General features: G+C 40.7%; 1 protein-coding gene across 2 annotated transcripts in view; it reads right to left on the reverse strand.

The window, feature by feature from the left end:
* Positions 1 to 20,154, reverse strand: part of MOXD1 (monooxygenase DBH like 1) — a 178,130-nt gene extending 157,976 nt beyond the window's left edge. Inside the window, exon 1 of one of the 2 annotated variants that reach the window (XM_040429153.1) lies at positions 19,587 to 20,154. In XM_040429153.1, coding sequence (XP_040285087.1) covers positions 19,587 to 19,847 — 261 coding nt within the window. In that variant the 5' untranslated portion in view covers positions 19,848 to 20,154. The remainder of the gene's footprint in view (positions 1 to 19,586) is intronic. The other variant, XM_040429152.1, reaches the window with a different exon arrangement.
* Between the last annotated feature and the right edge of the window lie 592 nt (positions 20,155 to 20,746).

Consider the following 20,746-nt stretch of genomic DNA (forward strand, 5'->3'; position numbering starts at 1 on the left):
GTGACCGCCTAATGTACCTCCAGCCACATCATCACAAGTTCTTTTCTGTCAGGTGAATGCCTAATTTTTGGGGCCTGTACTGGCCTACAGTAAAATTTGCATCCAGTGACCGCCTAATGTACCTCCAGCCACATCATAACAAGTTATTTTCTGTCAGGTGAATGCCTAATTTTTGGAGCCTGAACTCCCGTGGCCTAAAATAAAATTTTTCTATTCTCCAGCAGGGCACATTTTTGAGAGTTTCCCTTTAAGACAAATAAAAATGGCCCCTGATTTAAATACAGATTTTTTTGAGGGAATTTTGGCAATGATTCCCCTCTGGTATGTCAATGTCCATGTTGTGGGACTATTTGTGCACTTCTAGTAAGTATTTGGTGGCTGCAAATATGACCTGAAGGTTTTTCAGGTTCACCTGCCATTAAAGTCAATGGGGCCTGCCGCGAACGCCCGGGCAATGTTTGTCCATCACTATATATAAATATATATACATATATATATATATATATATATATATATATATATATACACATACACACACTGTATATATGTCTTTTTTTATTAGTAGTAAGAAAAAGGTTTTTTGTGACTATCCCAGAATTTTACATTCAATTAACTTGCTCGCCATGGGGCAGTCTCTTTCCGTTCTTCAAACAGCTGTCTTAGCACTCTTACTCAGAAAATCTCTGCCTTCATGTGAATGTACTTTCAAGTTACTTTCAAGTTACTGCTTGTTTCCTTTTATCTCCAAGATCTTAGAAAAAGTCTTGGTGGAACAAATAATGTTACTTGTCATCTCAATCTAAGCTCCTGTTGCTCTCTTTTTCTAGAGAAAGGAAATGATTTTGATGGTTGTGTTCCCAGATGTTCATAAAAGTCTGAACATCTTTGAAACTTTATATAGATGTATTATATATGTATTTTAATTGATTTTACTCTGTGTGCCTGACCCACTGATATGCCCTTTTTATTGTAGTAAATATGTTATTAACTGGACTTATTCAGGCACTGAATCATTTCATTATATAGTCACGTAAAAGGCAAAACAGAGTCATAATAATCCAATATAGCCTCATGCAACCCTATAATTTCACCATAATAGACACTAATATCAAGTTTACAATAATATCATAAAAAATCATGCCACACCTTACTGTTCTCAAAGTATTTCATTGTCATTTTGTCTCATAATCCCAATATAAGCTATCATGCCTGGCCATTGTGCAGCCAATTCATGGCAATTCCACAGCATATTTTGCAGTGGATTGTAATGTGGATATAGTTGCATATTTTATCCTGTGCATTAAGTATGCAAATTAGTTCTCTTTCAAGAAGAAAGTTGAGCCTCTAATACCACCAGAGGTAAGGTAGTTATCCTATAAGTTAATGCTCAACCTATTAAACAGGCCTTGAGACATAACTCAGATTATATCTAAACCAGCACCTTATCTGCCGACAGTGGTTTCGATGTAATTGCCTCTCAGTAGTGCAGAGCAGAGAGAGCTCAATTAACTGAGTGAGAGGCCTTTGTCAGCAGTGATGGCAGTGATTATTCCCAAGTCCGGCGATGAAGAGGTAAGTCCTTACCTGTGCCTGCGCCGCGAGCCGCTCTGACACACATGCGGTCACCGGGAGCAGGCAGTTCCGAGCACTGACTTGTAAGATACCGACATTATATCCAGTGGCTTGAGAGGCTCTGTTTTCAGAAAGAAAGCTAGTTTTCATACCTTTTTTCCCCACAGGAACATTGTCTGGCCTATAATATTCCTTATGCATACTAGGCACTCTCAATAAGAAGAACTAGTACCCTAAAATCCTGTGCATTAAAAAGAACAACATATGTTGTATAAAATTTGCAACTATTCCACACAAATATGAGCACAATGAAGATTTAAAAATCTGCTGCATGATCATGTTTCTGAACAGCTATTTATTGCCGCTGTGTGGGAATGGGGTTTTAAAGCCAATCCCACATGTATTTTGTGTCAGTAGCTATGGCTTTGTGGTGCAGAGTCTGCCCCACAGATCTGCAGCACTTCAGCTGCAACATCTGAGCATGATCTAAAGCAATGTGCACAGGACAGATTTTCTTCCACAAACAAAATCTGAGCTCAGGCTCTTTGTGTTTTCAGTTTGTCTGTTAAATGATAAAAGGGTCATTTGATGCCTCAATAACTTCAATCACTCTTTGCTTTCAAACTTCTTCTATTTACAAAGTCTTTTGTCTCATTGAGACCATGTATGCGTCTTTTGTTTTCTAACTAAATACAGGTCCTTTAGGCATTACATTTCCTATTATTTTCTTCCATGGGAGTTAAGCACCTTTCATTAATGTAGAGTAAACTGCTTTGATCAAAGATGATCCAATGTGTAATTTTGGTAAGGATTTAATAAACTGAATACATTTTAAAAATACGATATTTGGAATATCTGAAAACCTCAAAATTCAGCATTTTGCTCTTTAAATTTACGGAGTATATTTATGGTTTATATTTCCTCTTAGATTGCATAAAATGTTCATTACTTATTTATGTACTGTATTAACACGTTATACAGGGTGGACCACAAAAAAGTAGTCCACCTCCAGAGATAGTATGACAAGATGAAGGAGCAAGTGGATTATTTTTTTATTTTTATTAATCACAAGTCACAAAAGATGCTGAAAGTGGTCCTCGTTCACCTCTATGCATTTCTGGGCACGTCGGATTATGCTGCTGATACTGCTTGCATCTTCGTGATGCTGCGGATAGGGTTTGTGATGTTTTCCTTGAGTTCATCCAGGGGATTTGGATTGTTAGCAGACACTTTCTGGTTTACATTTCCCTACATGTGGACAAGTCTGGAAAACGTGTCCACAATTCGCTTCTCCATAAACAGTTCATGAACTTGTGCCGGTGAGTTGCCTCATCATGTTGGAAAATGCTTTTTTTCTTCCGCAGCATCACTGTTGAAGAGCTGCAAGCAATATCAGCCAACATAATCCAACATGCCCAACGATAGACATGAACGAGGACCACTTTTAGCATTTTTTGCGACTTGTGGGTAATTAAAAAAAAACGTTCATCTTGTCATACTATCACTAAAGGCGAGCTACTTTCTCATCCGCCATCCTTATAAAGGGCACTACTTGGGTATTGGCACTACATGGGTATTGTATGAGCATGTCTTCTTATTCCTGATTGATTTTTATTTGTATATTGCATTACACGTTATCTGCATGCTACTTTGTACTACATAGTATTTTAAACCATGCAATGTATTTGGACACTCTACATTGTAAATATGTCAGATTGTATCATTTACTCTTTTGGGGCTTCATAGCAGGGATCCTTACTTTTGGACCCCTGCCCTTTCCCCTATACAGTGGGATGCTAAAATTTGGGCAACCTTGTTAATCGTCATGATTTTCCTGTATAAATCGTTGGTTGTTATGATAAAAAAATGTCAGTTAAATATATCATATAGGAGACACTCACAGTGATATTTGAGAAGTGAAATAAAGTTTATTGGATTTACAGAAAGTGTGCTATAATTGTTTAAACAAAATTAGGCAGGTGCATAAATTTGAGCACTGTTGTCATTTTATTGATTCCAAAACCTTTAGAACTAATTATTGGAACTCAAATTGGTAAGCTCAGTGACCCCTGACCTACATACACAGGTGAATCCAATTATGAGAGTATTTAAGGGGATGAATTGTAAGTTTCCCTCCTCTTTTAATTTTCTCTGAAGAGTAGCAACATGGGGGTCTAAAAACAACTCTCAAATGACCTGAAGACAAACATTGTTCACCATCATGGTTTAGGGGAAGGATACAGAAAGCTGTCTCAGAGATTTCACCTGTCTGTTTCCACAGTTAGGAACATATAGAGGAAATGGAAGACCACAGGCTCAGTTCAAGTTAAGGCTCGAAGTGGCAGACCAAGAAAAATCTCAGATAGACAGAAGCGACGAATGGTGAGAACAGTCAGAGTCAACCCACAGACCAGCACCAAAGACCTACAACATCATCTTGCTGCAGATGGAGTCACTGTGCATCGTTCAATCATTCGGCGCACTTTACACAAGGAGATGCTGTATGCGGAGGAGAGTGATGCAGAGGAAGCCTTTTCTCCGCCCACAACACAAAAAGTGCCACTTGAGGTGGGCTAAAGCACATTTGGACAAGCCAGCTTCATTTTGGAATAAGGTGCTGTGGACTGATGAAACTAAAATTGAGTTATTTGGCCATAACAAGGGGCGTTATGCATGGAGGAAAAAGAACACAGCATTCCAAGAAAAACACCTGCTACCTACAGTAAAATATGGTGGTGGTTCCATCATGCTGTGGGGCTGTGTGGCCAGTGCAGGGACTGGGAATCTTGTCAAAGTTGAGGGACACATGGATTCCACTCAGTATCAGCAGATTCTGGAGACCAATGTCCAGGAATCAGTGACAAAGCTGAAGCTGCGTCGGGGCTGGGTATTTCAACAAGACAACGACCCTAAACACTGCTCAAAATCCACTAAGGCATTTATGCAGAGGAACAAGTACAATGTTCTGGAATGGCCATCTCAGTCCCCAGACCTGAAAATAATTGAAAATCTGTGGTGTGACTTAAAGAGAGCTGTCCATGCTCGGAAGCCATCAAACCTGAATGAACTAAAGATGTTTTGTAAAGAGGAATGATCCAAAATTCCTTCAACCAGAATCCAGACTCTCATTGGAACCTACAGGAAGCGTTTAGAGGCTGTAATTTCTGCAAAAGGAGGATATACTAAATATTGATTTCATTTATTTTTTGTGGTGCCCAAATCTACAGGGAGTGCAGAATTATTAGGCAAGTTGTATTTTTGAGGATTAATTTTATTATTGAACAACAACCATGTTCTCAATGAACCCAAAAAACTCATTAATATCAAAGCTGAATATTTTTGGAAGTAGTTTTTAGTTTGTTTTTAGTTTTAGCTATTTTAGGGGGATATCTGTGTGTGCAGGTGACTATTACTGTGCATAATTATTAGGCAACTTAACAAAAAACAAATATATACCCATTTTAATTATTTATTTTTACCAGTGAAACCAATATAACATCTCAACATTCACAAATATACATTTCTGACATTCAAAAACAAAACAAAAACAAATCAGTGACCAATATAGCCACCTTTCTTTGCAAGGACACTCAAAAGCCTGCCATCCATGGATTCTGTCAGTGTTTTGATCTGTTCACCATCAACATTGCGTGCAGCAGCAACCACAGCCTCCCAGACACTGTTCAGAGAGGTGTACTGTTTTCCCTCCTTGTAAATCTCACATTTGATGATGGACCACAGGTTCTCAATGGGGTTCAGATCAGGTGAACAAGGAGGCAATGTCATTAGATTTTCTTCTTTTATACCCTTTGTGCCAGCCACGCTGTGGAGTACTTGGACGCGTGTGATGGAGCATTGTCCTGCATGAAAATCATGTTTTTCTTGAAGGATGCAGACTTCTTCCTGTACCACTGCTTGAAGAAGGTGTCTTCCAGAAACTGGCAGTAGGACTGGGAGTTGAGCTTGACTCCATCCTCAACCCGAAAAGGCCCCACAAGCTCATCTTTGATGATACCAGCCCAAACCAGTACTCCACCTCCACCTTGCTGGCGTCTGAGTCGGACTGGAGCTCTCTGCCCTTTACCAATCCAGCCACGGGCCCATCCATCTGGCCCATCAAGACTCACTCTCATTTCATCAGTCCATAAAACCTTAGAAAAATCAGTCTTGAGATATTTCTTGGCCCAGTCTTGACGTTTCAGCTTGTGTGTCTTGTTCAGTGGTGGTCGTCTTTCAGCCTTTCTTACCTTGGCCATGTCTCTGAGTATTGCACACCTTGTGCTTTTGGGCACTCCAGTGATGTTGCAGCTCTGAAATACAGTATGGCCAAACTGGTGGCAAGTGGCATCTTGGCAGCTGCACGCTTGACTTTTCTCAGTTCATGGGCAGTTATTTTGCGCCTTAGTTTTTCCACACGCTTCTTGCGACCCTGTTGACTATTTTGAATGAAACGCTTGATTGTTCGATGATCACGCTTCAGAAGCTTTGCAATTTTAAGAGTGCTGCATCCCTCTGCAAGATATCTCACTATTTTTGACTTTTCTGAGCCTGTCAAGTCCTTCTTTTGACCCATTTTGCCAAAGGAAAGGAAGTTGCCTAATAATTATGCACACCTAATATAGGGTGTTGATGTCATTAGACCACACCCCTTCTCATTACAGAGATGCACATCACCTAATATGCTTAATTGGTAGTAGGCTTTCGAGCCTATACAGCTTGGAGTAAGACAACATGCATAAAGAGGATGATGTGGTCAAAATACTCATTTGCCTAATAATTCTGCACGCAGTGTATGCACCTGCCTAATTTTGTTTAAACAATTATAGCACACTTTCTGTAAATCCAATAAACTTCATTTCACTTCTCAAAAATCACTGTGTGTGTCTCCTATATGATATACTGTATTTAACTGACATTTTTTATCGTAACAACCAACGATTTATACCGGAAAATCATGACGATTAACAAGGTTGCCCAAACTTTTGCATCCCACTGTAATTATCCATGGTGAGGATGAAGTGGCCAACTGCAGTTTAAAATGGTAGAAGAATTGAAGTGGCAGGGGGAGACAAGTGAACAAAAATAGAGGGAATACATTAAAGTGCTTCTGTCACCCCACTAAAGTGTTTTTTTTTTTTTTGGGCTAGTTAAATTAGTTATATTGCGATATATGAAAATATAATGGTGTTACTTACTTTGATCCAGCAGTTTCTTCCAAAAACGAAGTTTTATAATATGTAAATTAGGTCTCTACCAGCAAGTAGGGCGGCTACTTGCTGGTAGCTGCTGCAGAAAACCGCCCCCTCGTCGTGTTGATTGACAGGGCCAGCCGGGATCTCCTCCTCCGGCCAGCCCTGTCGGCATTTCAAAAATCGCGCGCCTGTGTTCATTCGGCGCAGGCGCTCTGAGATGAGGAGGCTCGTCTCCTCAGCACTCCCTCATTGCGCCTGTGCCGATGACGTCTTCTATTTCGGTGATGTCATCGGCGCAGGCGCACTGAGGGAGTTCTGAGGAGACGAGCCTCCTCATCTCAGAGCGCCTGCGCCGAATGAACACAGGCGCGCGATTTTTGAAATGCCGACAGGGCTGGCCGGAGGAGGAGATCCCGGCTGGCCCTGTCAATCAACACGACGAGGGGGCGGTTTTCTGCAGCAGCTACCAGCAAGTAGCCGCCCTACTTGCTGGTAGAGACCTAATTTACATATTATAAAACTTCGTTTTTGGAAGAAACTGCTGGATCAAAGTAAGTAACACCATTATATTTTCATATATCGCAATATAACTAATTTAACTAGCCCAAAAAAAAAAATATCACTTTAGTGGGGTGACAGAAGCCCTTTAAATACTGGTAGATTTGATATTATATTTAGTTTTGTAGAATTATGTTTAATTTTAGGTTAAAAGGGTTTTCTGATCTTTTTTTTTTTTTTACTGATGATCTTTCCTCAGGATTCCATCAGTATGTGATCAGTAGGGGTCTGACAGCCAGGACCCCCACTGATCAGCTGTTTGAAAAGACAGCGGCGCTCCTATGAGTGCCACGGGCTTCTCAAAGCATTCCCTAGGCATGTGATGTCATGTTAATCGGTCACATGGCCTAGGAGCAGCTCAGATACATAGAAGTGAAAGGGGTGAACTGAGATAACAAGCATAGCTGCTATACTATGTATGTGCTTGGTGAGCTTATTACAAATAATAATTGAATCAACCTTTTGAAAATGCAGAGCAGCTTATGATCAGGTTGAGGAAGTCAGAGTTAGAAAACAGTCAGCAAGGATATTTTTCAGAAAAGCATGTTGGACAATTCAACCATGCAAAATAATGTTAGAGTTAGGACTTCCATTTGTTGCTATAACAGCCTTCACTTTCTGAGAACATTTTTCTACAAGATTTTGGAGGCTGTCTGGGGGAAGTTGGGAAGATCCACTTCAAACATGTTTATTTGGCTGAGGTCAGAACACTGTGCAGGCCACTTGAGACCATCCACACCAAATTCATGAAACCATGTCTTTATGGACCTGTCTTTTTGCACAGAGGCATAGTATTGCTGGAACAGACCTTCCCTAAACTGTTGCTGCAAACGCGGAGGCATCCAGCCTCTACATAACTTTGGCACATCCAGCACCAGTCTAGATCTAAGCCAGCTTCCCACTTTTTTAGACATGATGTGAGCGGAGAAAAGTAACAGAGTGAAGTGCAACTAAACATTGCACAGCAATCTGCACCTGAAATACGCCTAATCTAGGTGTATTTCAGGATAATAAATGACTCCCAAAGTCCCAAATACATGTTCAGCTATCTCTCTGCTCTTCTTATCACGAGATCACATAACTAGGGTTGAGCGAACCCGAACTGTAAAGTTTGGGTTTGTACCAAACTTTAATATTTTTTGACCCCGGACCCAAACCCGAACATTTCAGTAAAAGTTTGGGTTCTAGTTCGGTGTTCGGCGATTTAATGGCGCGTGTTGAAAAGCTGCAAGGCAGTCAATCAACAAGCGTTTAACTCGTGTGCCCTACTAATGGCATGGCTGTGATTGGCCAGTGCACCATGTGACCCAGCCTCTATATATACTGGAGTCACGTACCACCGCACGTCACATCAGCTCTTACTAGTGTAGTGAGAGGATGTTGCAGCTGTGAGAGAGAGATTAGGAAACAATTCTGGTGTCCTTGGTGTTAAATCTTCAAACTACAGCGATTATTTTTGTGGGTGCTATGCTACATTTTTTTACCCCTGAGCCCAGTGCCACAGAGAAATAAGCTTTATCAGTCTGTTTGTTAGGTGGGCGTCGGCGACTATTTTTGGAAGTGCAGTGCACTTGCAACTGCATGTGTGCCAGGGACATTACTTTAATCCTGTTCTGGTAGCTCAGCGGGCAACATCTAGGCATTTTTTAAGGACACCTGCACTGCATAAGTGCCACGGGAAGGGAAAATAATATAGGTAATCCGTCTGTGACTTCAGGGCCCCAGGGGGGGACATATTCAATTTTTTTTCTGTGAAGTATTCCTGTGCTGAATATCTGACAGAGAAAATCTATTCATTAAATCGATCAGTTAGATTCCAGGGGGACAAATTCCCTTTTTTTGGCGGTCAAGTACCCTTGCGGCCTGCAGTGCATACCTGCCAGTGAAAATAATTAAATTACATTAGTCTGTCACATATTTGTTTGACCTAAAGCGATTTTTTCTCTATCTGGCACTGCATATCTGACAGTCAAATGAAACCAGTAAATACTGTTACATTGATGGTTGAAAAAAGCACACTTTTTGTGCTAGATAGTACATTTGCGGCCTGCGCTGTATTTATGACATTGTTACATTGTTGGTTGACAAATTCAAATTTTTTGTGACTGTGAAGTAATTGAATTAAATTTGCCTGTCACACTGTTGTGTGACCTCAAGAAATGTTTTCTCTTTATGACACCGACACAGCCTTACTGTCAGTGAACTTAATTGTTGACTATTGGCGGTTACATTGTCGCTTGACATAAACCATCTGTTAGTTTGGTGGGTGAATGCAAAGAATGAGGAGAGCATCAAATAAGGGACGTGGCCCTGGTCGTGGTGCTGCTGGTGTTGGTAAAGCTCCTGTTGCAGGGAGAGGACGTGGTCTATCTGTGTCAGCTACACGCACAAGTGAAACATTTTGCTCAGGTGCGAGTAGGCGACAGAACCTTCAGCATTATTTGGTAGGGGTGTATGCAGCTCTACAAATGGTGAGGCCAGAACAAGTAAAGGCGATAGTAGATTGGGTGGCTGACAGTGCCTCCAGTTCCTTCCCATTGTCTCCCACCCAGTCCCCTGCTGAAAGATCAGAGTTGGCACCTGCAGCCCATGGCCATCAGTCTTTCACCTCATCCCCTTGCAAATCAGCCAAGCAGTCTGAGCCCCAAATCATGCAGCAGTCTCTTCTGCTTTTTGATGACTCTGCAAGCAGGTTTTCCCAGGGCCAACCACATAGCCCTACCCCAGAAGTGGAAGAGATTGAGTACACTGATGCCCAACCACTTATGCTTCAGGATGAGTACATGGGAGGACCACTGCAGCACGTCTCGGATGATGACGAAACACAGGTGCCAACTGCTGTGGCTTTCTGCAGTGTGCAGACCGACAAGGAGGGCAGGGGTGAAGACTGGGTGGAAGATGATGTGGAGGACAATGAGGTCCTCGACCCCACATGGAATCAAAGACATGCCAATGACCTGTGTAGTTCGGAGGAAGAGGCGGTGGTCACACAGAGCCACCAGCACAGCAAAAGAGGGAGCAGGGTGCAAAAGCGGAGCGGCCGTCCCCTAGACAGTATGCCTGCTACTGCCCACCGCACCAAGGGACCGAGCACACCAAAGCGAGCTCCAAGGAGATCCCTGGTGCAGTTCTTCAGACAATGTGCTGACGACAAGACACGAGTAGTTTGCACGCTGTGCAATCAGAGCCTGAAGTGAGGCATAAACGTTCTCAACCTGAGCACAACCTGCAAAGCACGAGCTGCAGTGGAGTAGACACCTCAAAAACCAAGAAAGGTCTCTGGCTCTTCCTGCTTCCTCTTCTGCTGCAGTCTCGGCCTCTTCATCCCCCTCTGGAGTGAAAGTGGCACCTGCCACCCCGCAAACACAGGATGTGCCAGCAACTCCACCACCTCGGTCACCAAGCATCTCCACAATGTCCCACCTGAATGCCAGCATTTCCAAATTCCTGGCCTTTGAAATGCTGTCATTCAGTCCGGTGGACACGGACAGTTTTAAGAATCTGATGGTGGTGGCTGTCCCACATTACAAAATCAGGTGTGCACTGCGCAACGCCATCTGTGGCAAGGTCCACCTAACTACGGATACGTGGACCAGTAAGCACGTTCAGGGCCGTTATATATTTCTCTAAAAGCACACTGGGTAAATGCAGTGGCGGCTGGGCGTGAGGCGGATAGCAGTTTGGCGCATGTCCTTCCACCACCGAGGATTGCAGGGTGTTTCTCTTTGCCTCATGTTGTTTCCTCCTCCTACTCCACTTCCTCATCCTCTACCACCTCCTCATCCGGTTAGCGTAACAACTTCAGCACAGCAAGGGAGAAACGACAGCAGGCAGTTTTGAAACTTATCTGTTTGGGGCACAAACCTCACACTGCGCAGGAGCTGTGGATGGGCCTTGAACAACAGACCGATAAGTGGTTGGTGCCAGAGAGCCTCAAGCCTGGCCTGGTGGTGTGCGATAATGGGCGAAATCTCGTAGCAGCTCTGGGCCTAGCCGGTTTGACGCACATCCCTTGTCTGGCGCATGTGCTAAATTTAATTTAATAACTTGTCCCACATTTCCACCCAATCAGATTTCAGCCTTTGACCTCCCTTGGATGTGGTATCACTTTCTCAGGCTCCCTCTCCGGCATGGAACCCTGATTCCCCGTTATCCATGATCACCATGGTAGGCGCATAAAAGAACATCGAAAGTTGATAGGGAAGATACCCAATTGGATTGTGGACCTCACGGGGACGTGCGATCAGGCAGAAGCTATCTAGAGTCAACAAAGCGGCAGCAGGACCTCTACTGTATAACGTTTCCTAATCCAAAATACCCCAGTGACATTCTCTGTAATTTTGTATTACTCATTCCAATAACAGGGCATCTTAACAGTCCTGTATTGTTATTTATCGTCACTACCCCTCCGAGTCGTGAGTGGGTAATTGCCGCGCGCCCCCTCCTTTCTTCGATTCTTCCGCTTTAATAAGTTGTCCCACATTTCCACCCGATCAGATTTCCGCCATTGACCTCCCGTGGATGTGGTATCCCTGTCTCAGGCTCCCTCTCCGGCATGGAACCCTGATTCCCCATTACCCGTGATCACCATGGTAGGCGCATAAAAGAAAATCGAGAGTTGATAGAGAAAATATCCAACTGGATCGTGGACGTCACGGGGACGTGCGACATGGTGGAGCAGTATGTGTGCACACGCCTACACGTACTTACTAATGGGTCTGCCCCCTTCAACTTCTGGGTCTCCAAATTGGGCACATGGCCTGAGCTTGCCCTTTATGCCTTGGAGGTGCTGGCCTGCCCTGCAGCCAGTGTATTGTCTGAATGTTTGTTTAGCATGGCAGGAGGGGGTTATCACAGACAAGCACAGCCTCCTGTCCACAGCCAATGTGGACAAGCTCACGTTCATTAAAATGAACCAGGCAGGGATCCCACAGGACTTGTCCGTACCTTGTGCAGAATAGACATGTATACCGGCCTCATCCAGCCATTGTTGTACTCCAGCGCACTTTCTCTTTGTTTTATTTTTTTATATTTCCCAATGTTTTGGGGTCTACCCAAATTTGAACAAAATAAATAAATAAATAACAAAAAACATCTACCGCCTCCTCAACCTCCTACTTCATATGGACCTCCTAGATCAAGATTATTATTTTTACGTATTTTATGCTATTTTAAGTCATTTCCCTATCCACATTTGTTTGCAGAGCACTTGCCATGCTCTGAACCACATTTTGATGCCTTTTGCAGCCCTCTAGCCTTTTCCATGACTTTTTTAGAGCCATCTTAGTGCTCCAAAGTTCGGGTCCCGAACTCGAACTTTTTTGCGAAGTTTGGCCGAACCCGTCGAACCCCAACTTCCAGGTGTCCGCTCAACTCTACACATAACCTTTGTTTTCATGACTCGTGGGTATCCCAGTTGTATGACAATGAAACATATGGCATTTAATGCATGCCTTTTTGATAAGGCAAGAATCATTGTGGTTGAATTATCATTTAATATATTGTAGGTGGTGGCACAGCCATTGAATCAAATATTTCGGAGAAGCAATCTTTTTATACCTTCGCCTTTACGCATAACAAGTGGGCATCTTCTACTGCATGTCCAGAGGAAATACAGTTACACCATCAACACAGATATACGGTATATTCTTTACTGTAAAGGCCTGGATGCTTTTTTTGAAATTCATAATATCTCAATTTTCTATGTACAGCAGTAGCTGAAGTTACAATATTATTTGGTTCTGTGATGATCATTGTATGCTAAATGCATTGTAACTTAGGTCCATAATTCTATGGAAAACTAGTAATTGGCTCCAAAGACCCACAATAAGAGACAATGAAGATTTAAGAAAAATAAACAGATAACTAAGGCTGAATTGATGTCACGTTTTTGCCCTACGTTTAACATATCGGTTTAAAAAAAAATTGCATACAAAAGCAATGTATATTACTCTTTTCCATCCTTCAGAGTCTAGCAACAAAGCGTATATGTTAACGTATGTATATTTTTACAGTAAAACTCTATGGTGATGGATGCCACTGTATGGCATTTGTCAGAAGCATCCAATTAACATATATGTTTTTTGTATACGTTTAACATAAGAAAGATAGTGATGTGAACCTAGCCTAAGACAAATAAAGCAAGTCTATACATACAACAGTCAGTAATAGATGATGGGAGCTGTAAACCCCCCATCTGGCAATAGAGAGCCTATATGTCTGAAAAAACTTCTCTTACACACTCCGAGTGCATCAATAAAGCTTTCAAATACCTCCGAAGTCTGGCATGGGTAAAATTCTACACTTCATGCGTTAGGACATCCCGGCCGGCATAGCAAGCACGACAAGTGCAAGAGGGAGGCAGAGACTGGTAAGAGATATCTATCTCTATGTATTTAACAGTGAAAAAACCAATGTAATTGGAAGCATCTCCAGTGATATTAAACTGTGCAGTACAAGATATTATGGGAAGTGGCTATTAGCGCTGTCAAAACAGCATTGCAGCGCGGCACCCAAAGTTGGTGCAGCTAATCTATCTAACTGCAGAAGTGTCCACAAATATAACAGAGAGAACTACTACAAGATATACAGGTCTACATTATCAATTGCAACAATATCAGTGGAAACTGTTACAACTTTTACAAATAACATTAGTGGATCTAATACAAGAGTGTGAAAAAAAGGCCACTAAGCCGTCATTCATAGTATTCCGCATGCGAACATATACATAAAAGAGGACCAAGACTGTCTGACTATTTTATGAACTATTATATAAATTAATGTTTTTAATATTATATGTACTTTTATATTTATTAAACATAATTATGTTACTGTGAGCCAGCCATTTTATATATTATCAGTTGTAATTCTCCAAATGCTATTGGGTACAAGGCAGGCAGTGCTCCAGTCTATTGTGGTGCCTGGTGAGTGTCCCCATCAAGATAATGTTACGATATGCTGAATTGCATTATGGATTCCGTTACATGACGGAATGCATAACGGTATGCCTTTAGAGGCATTTCGTTACACATTCCGTCATAATAGAAGTCTATGGCCAGCATAATGGATCAGTCCAGTTTCCGTTATACAGGAGATGATCCGATGATTGTATGCCAAGTCTAGTTTCAACATTTGATTGCCCAGGAAAAGCCATTGTAAGTTGACAATATTGTATCCTGAGGCCATTGTATCATAAAGGACCAGTGTACTAGAATCTGAAGATGGGAAGTTGATCCAGGGAATTATTCTGATTGCGATTTTTGGCATCAGGAAGTAATTTTCGTCCTAATATTGGATCATTGGCATAGAAGCATAGAAACATAGAATGTGTCGGCAGATAAGAACCATTTGGCCCATCTAGTCTGCCCAATATATCTGAATCCTATTAATAGTCCCTGGCCCTATCTTATATGAAGGATAGCCTTATGCCTATCCCATGCATGCTTAAACCCCTTCACTGTATTTGCAGCTACCACTTCTGCAGGAAGGCTATTCCATGCATCCACTACTCTCTCAGTAAAGTAATACTTCCTTATATTACTTTTAAACCTTTGCCCCTCTAATTTAAAACTGTGTCCTCTTGTGGTAGTTTTTCTTCTTTTAAATATGCTCTCCTCCTTTACCGAGTTGATTCCCTTTATGTATTTAAAAGTTTCTATCATATCCCCTCTGTCTCTTCTTTCTTCCAAGCTATACATGTTAAGGTCCTTTAACCTTTCCTGGTAAGTTTTATCCTGCAATCCATGTACTAGTTTAGTAGCTCTTCTCTGAACTCTCTCTAGAGTATCTATATCCTTCTGGAGATATGGCCTCCAGTACTGCGCACAATACTCCAAGTGAGGTCTCACCAGTGTTCTGTACAGCGGCATAAGCACTTCACTCTTTCTACTGCTTATACCTCTCCCTATACATCCAAGCATTCTGCTGGCATTTCGTGCTGCTCTATTACATTGTCTTCCCACCTTTAAGTCTTCTGAAATAATTACTCCTAAATCCCTTTCCTCAGATACTGAGGTCAGGACTGTGTCAAATATTCTATATTCTGCCCTTGGGTTTTTACGCCCCAGGTGCATTATCTTGCACTTATCCACATTAAATTTCAGTTGCCAGAGTTCTGACCATTCTTCTAGTTTTCCTAAATCCTTTTCCATTTGGCGTTTCCCTCCAGGAACATCAACCCTGTTACATATCTTTGTGTCATCAGCAAAAAGACAAACCTTACCATCGAGGCCTTTTGCAATATCACTTATGAAGATATTAAACAAAATTGGTCCCAGTACAGATCCCTGTGGAACCCCACTGGTAACATGACCTTGTTTTGAATGTTCTCCATTGACTACAACCCTCTGCTGTCTGTCACTCAGCCACTGCCTAATCCACTCAACAATATGGGAGTCCATGCTCAATGACTGCAGTTTATTGATAAGTCTTCTATGTGGGACAGTGTCAAAAGCCTTACTAAAATCTAGATATGCGATGTCTACTGCACCTCCACCGTCTATTATTTTAGTCACCCAGTCAAAAAAATCTATAAGATTTGTTTGACATGATCTCCCTGAAGTAAACCCATGTTGTTTTTCATCTTGCAATCCATGGGATTTTAGATGTTCCACAATCCTATCCTTTAATAGGGTTTCCATTAATTTGCCTACTATTGATGTAAGACTCACTGGTCTATAGTTGCTCGATTCCTCCCTACTACCTTTCTTGTGAATGGGCACGACATTTGCCAATTTCCAATCTTCCGGGACGACTCCTGTTACTAATGATTGGTTAAATAAATCTGTTAGCGGTTTTGCCAGCTCACCACTAAGCTCTTTTAATAATTTTGGGTGTATCTCATCAGGCCCCTGTGACTTATTTGTCTTCACCTTAGACAGCATTCCTCTTAGAACATCTTCCTCTATAAAGATACATGCATCAAATGATTTATTAGTCATCCTTTCTAGTGGAGGTCCTTCTCCTTCTTTTTCTTTTGTAAAAACTGAACAGAAGTATTCATTAAGGCAGTCGGCTAGCCCTTTATTCTCTTCTACATACCTTCCGTCCTTTGTTTTTAATTTAGTTATTCCCTGTTTTAATTTCCTTTTTTCATTTATATATCTGAAGAATGTCTTATCCCTTTTTTTCATAGACTGAGCTAGTTTTTCTTCTGCCTGCGCTTTAGAAGTTCTTATAACTTGCTTGGCCTCTCTCTGCCTAATCTTGTAGATTTCCTTATTTTCATTGCTCTGGGTTTTTTTATAATTACAAAATGCTAGCTTTTTATTTTTAATGATTTGGGCCACTTCTGCTGAGTACCACAGTGGTCTCTTCCTTTTTTTGCTTTTACTGACAAGTCTAAATTTTAACATCCATTTTAACGGGTTTTTGCATTCCTCTGGATCAACCCAATAGGATAATATATTGACTAGATGGAGCTATGTCTTTTCCAACCTTATTTTCTATATAACTATGTAACTCATGACACATAACTTAATAACTTCCCAATATTAAAATATGTTAAAATCCCTGTTTGGTTGAGTAACTAAAGAGGCAGCTGCTTTGTAAAATAAATCTCACAAGCTGATACATATCAAATAGTTTCATAGCATTTCAGTTATACCACCACAGTTGATAAACTAAGGCACCTTAAGGGCATTGATGTGGAGAAATATTTTTCTCTGTAAAGAGATTATTTTTGGAAATGTCAGATAGAAAATGTACCATGACATTTCAAGTCAGAAAGTATGAAAGGGCAGTGGGAAAGAATATGGTGGACTGTTATTTAAAGCTTAACTTTTAGTAATGTTGAATACAATTATACCACTGAGTCCTTCTGTAAATCTTACTCAACATTAAATAAGGCGATATGCTTGGGTGATCCTTGTTACAAAATAAAATGTTAGCATTCTCAAAATGTCACCTGCTGTTTTACTGGCTTTAACTCTGCTAAAGGAAAATATACTCTATTAATAACCAACTGTTGTGTACCCAATGAAATAAAACAAATATCTGTTAAACCAGACTTCATGGTGTAGCACAGCATAGTTACATTTTAATCCATTTAAGAATGCAATGTAGCTGCAGAGTAGAAAAAGTAGTATTAGAAGTTCAGTGCCATGTTTAGGCTACTTTCACACTCGCGTTTTGGCTTTTCGTTTGTGAGACCTGTCATGGGCTCTCACAAGTGGTCCAAAATGGATCAGTTTTGCCCTAATGCATTCTGAATGGAAAAGGATCCGCTCAGAATGCATCAGTTTGCCTCTGATCAGTCTCCATTACGCTCTGGAGGTGGACACCAAAACGCTGCCTGCAGATTTTTGCTGTCCGCTTGACGAAACTGAGTCAAACGGCTCAGTCCTGGCACACAATGTAAGTCAATGGGGACGGATCCGTTTTCTCTGACACAATCTGGCACAATAGAAAACTGATCCGTCTCCCATTGACTTTCAATGAAGTTCATGACGGATCCGTCTTGGCTATGTTACAGATAATACAAACGGATCGGTTCATGACGGATGCATGCGGTTGTATTATTGTAACGGATCCGTTTTTGCAGATCCATGACAGATCCACCCAAAACGCAAGTGTGAAAGTAGCCTAATGCACTCTATGAAAAATTCTTCCCAAGAAGGAAATACACTAATAAGAATCAATACATATATCAACAAAAACGTATAATCTGAAAAATCCAAAGCGCATACAAAGTAAGATAATGTAAGAAGATCTTAGATTTTACTATATAGAGACTTGCAACACATGACCTACTAAATACAAATTGCATTTGGATGACATCAACATTGAAATTGCAACACCAAGAAGGACAACCTGTAAGGTTATGCAAATCAAGGAAGTAGCAGGTATCACTAAAATCAGCAGATGATCAAGTTTTAAAGCATCTAACTCCAATCTGTGGCATGTGGGAGGGGCATAAAAGCTAGATTGAAACCCTTAGCAGTATGAAACCTCAAAAATCATATCATGTCATGTGGGATGATTGTGCGGTGCCTCCTTTTTATCAACGTGCCAGTTATCACCATATGATGGAAACTGAGGAGGACAGAATCCTTGAACTGAGAGACCTTGGTTTATCATTCCTGAAGATTACTAGGTGTCTAGGCAGAGATGTTAGCACTGTTCAACTTTGCGTGCCCCAGTAGTTGAGAGAACAACAATGAACTAGAATGATAGATAGATGTGCAGAGAGGTGAAACTCTGCACAGACAGATAATCTGATTAGAAGACTGGGGTGTAGTGATTAATTCTGTACTGCAAGTGAAATTAGACATCACATCCCAAGTCTAGGGTGACAAACAGTCTACACAAACCATCATAAGGCATTTGCACAACATTGGTCTATGATCCAAAGATCCAGCTAGAGGTCTTCCACTGATCTCGTGCCACCAGAAGACAGCAATGTAGGCTAGAATTAAAGTCTGTCCTACTTTTGTCTTAGACGCAGTGTTATGTCACCCCACAAGTTCCCATATAGAACTTGTGGGGTGACATAAAAAGATGCAGTTTGTGAGGCAAAACCCCAAAATGCTGAACTGTGGAATGTAGTCCAATCGTCCTAGACTGAAATACCTGTTAAGAGGTGCCACAAGGTGGTCCACTCTGGGCAACACAGATGTCAAGCAGTTCTCAAAAACCATGGTTCTGCCACTAAATATTACTTCAGTAATTCAAAGTAAAGGGAAATCTCAAACATTTTTTCAGTTTATACATTTACTGTTTGACTTTTTTAAGAAAGATGTTGGCCTGCTATTTTTTCAAACAGCCTATTGTTCCTCTTATTTTCTGTAAAGGATTAACATAAACTGAATACATTTTGTTATTGTTTTGATTTGGAAATAAATGTGTAGCATTTCCAGTGCATTTGCATTTGTTTCTAGAAGTAAAAGTTATTATAAAGATTAAGCAATTTTGTATTGAGGATGTGCGATCCAGTTTCACTCTTATATTTCACAAGATTTTGCAATTTATTAGCTATTTTAAACTTCATGTTTTTTCTTGAAGATATATATAAATACAACATATTATAGAGAAAATTATCAAAATCTATTTACACTTAGCAAAACACTAAACTTGCTTTATGTAATAAGTCTAATTGACAAAATTCATAGTCTGTTTCAATGTGACAAAGCTGTTAAATATCAGAGAATTGCATATTTTAGCTAACCAAACTGATTATGACACAATGTCGCATGTTTCCTTTCTAAATAAAAATCCAATCAGTAACCCTAGCATAGATTTTTTTAGTTTAGTTTTAAGTATACATACCTGCAAATAAGGTTTGCTTTTTGCAACACCTCCAATAACTATATCTGAAGATGCCATGGCTCCATTGGGAGAAAAACCCAATCCGACATAGCCCAGGGTCTCCACCTGTACAAGAAATGTGATTATGTTTTCCTTGTGCATCCAGTAAATTTTATATTTTCCCTGAGGATCCAGAACAGCATGGTGATGATAATTCTGTAGATCTAAGTTCATTGCTGCAGTAAAAAGAGGTAGCAGAAACATGTACACCAGCATCTTCATATAAGTTATCCTTTCTAGGTGAAGTAATAGGGTTGAAATATGCTTTCATCCAGCTATTCCTTAGTTAACAAACTACGTAACACGGAGTGCTGTAGCTCAAGAGTATGTTCTCTGATGACCAGAGGAGGAGGGAGATGCATGAGACTCTTCAGTAGTGAGCTTGCGCTGCTTGTCCCTTTCAGTAAGTAAAAAGCATGGCTTGAGCCTTAGTCAGTTAACTAAGCTGCTCACTAGCCTTGGGCAAGACAGCCTTGATGTACACTGGAGTGGGCATGCTACTACAAGTGGGTACTTGTCTTTGTATGTAAGGGATGTTTCCTTTTGTATTAATCCTGTGTGCCAAAAATAAAGTGCACAGACCACTGCAAATGCACAAATGTCAGGTTTTTTATGTCTCTATGCTTTAATTTTAACCCCCTCTCGTGGTGAGAGTCTGTAAGAAGTATTTCACTTTAATAATAGAATTTGTTTTTCTAAGTATTCCTCATCTTCTGCTTGAGGAAACAAATATAAATCACTAAGATAATATTAAAGAAGTGATTTCATACAAAAAAAACTCAACAAAGCACTAGCAAAACTGGGCTAATGCTTTCTGAAATGGACAGATTGTACTCAAAAGTCCATTTTTCTTGTTCGCTCTGAAAAGAAAGAAATTAGGCCTTATTTTCTGTGACTTAGAAAGGGGGAGTTGTGAAATAAAAATATAAGATTATATTATAGCAGCAAAAAAACAAGCAATGCAACAGCACTCTGCAAACACAAATAATAAAGTAAATGCAATAGTGCCATGCTCACTATAGAAAATGTAAAATGCTAATGCTGTGTTATAAATGTGAGATTCTTGGCAAATACATTATGTACAAAATTATTTGTGCCTGTCCATCGTGGTCAAGACTATC

Source organism: Bufo bufo, chromosome 4, assembly GCF_905171765.1.
Source record: "Bufo bufo chromosome 4, aBufBuf1.1, whole genome shotgun sequence".
Classification (NCBI taxonomy): Eukaryota; Metazoa; Chordata; class Amphibia; order Anura; family Bufonidae; genus Bufo; species Bufo bufo.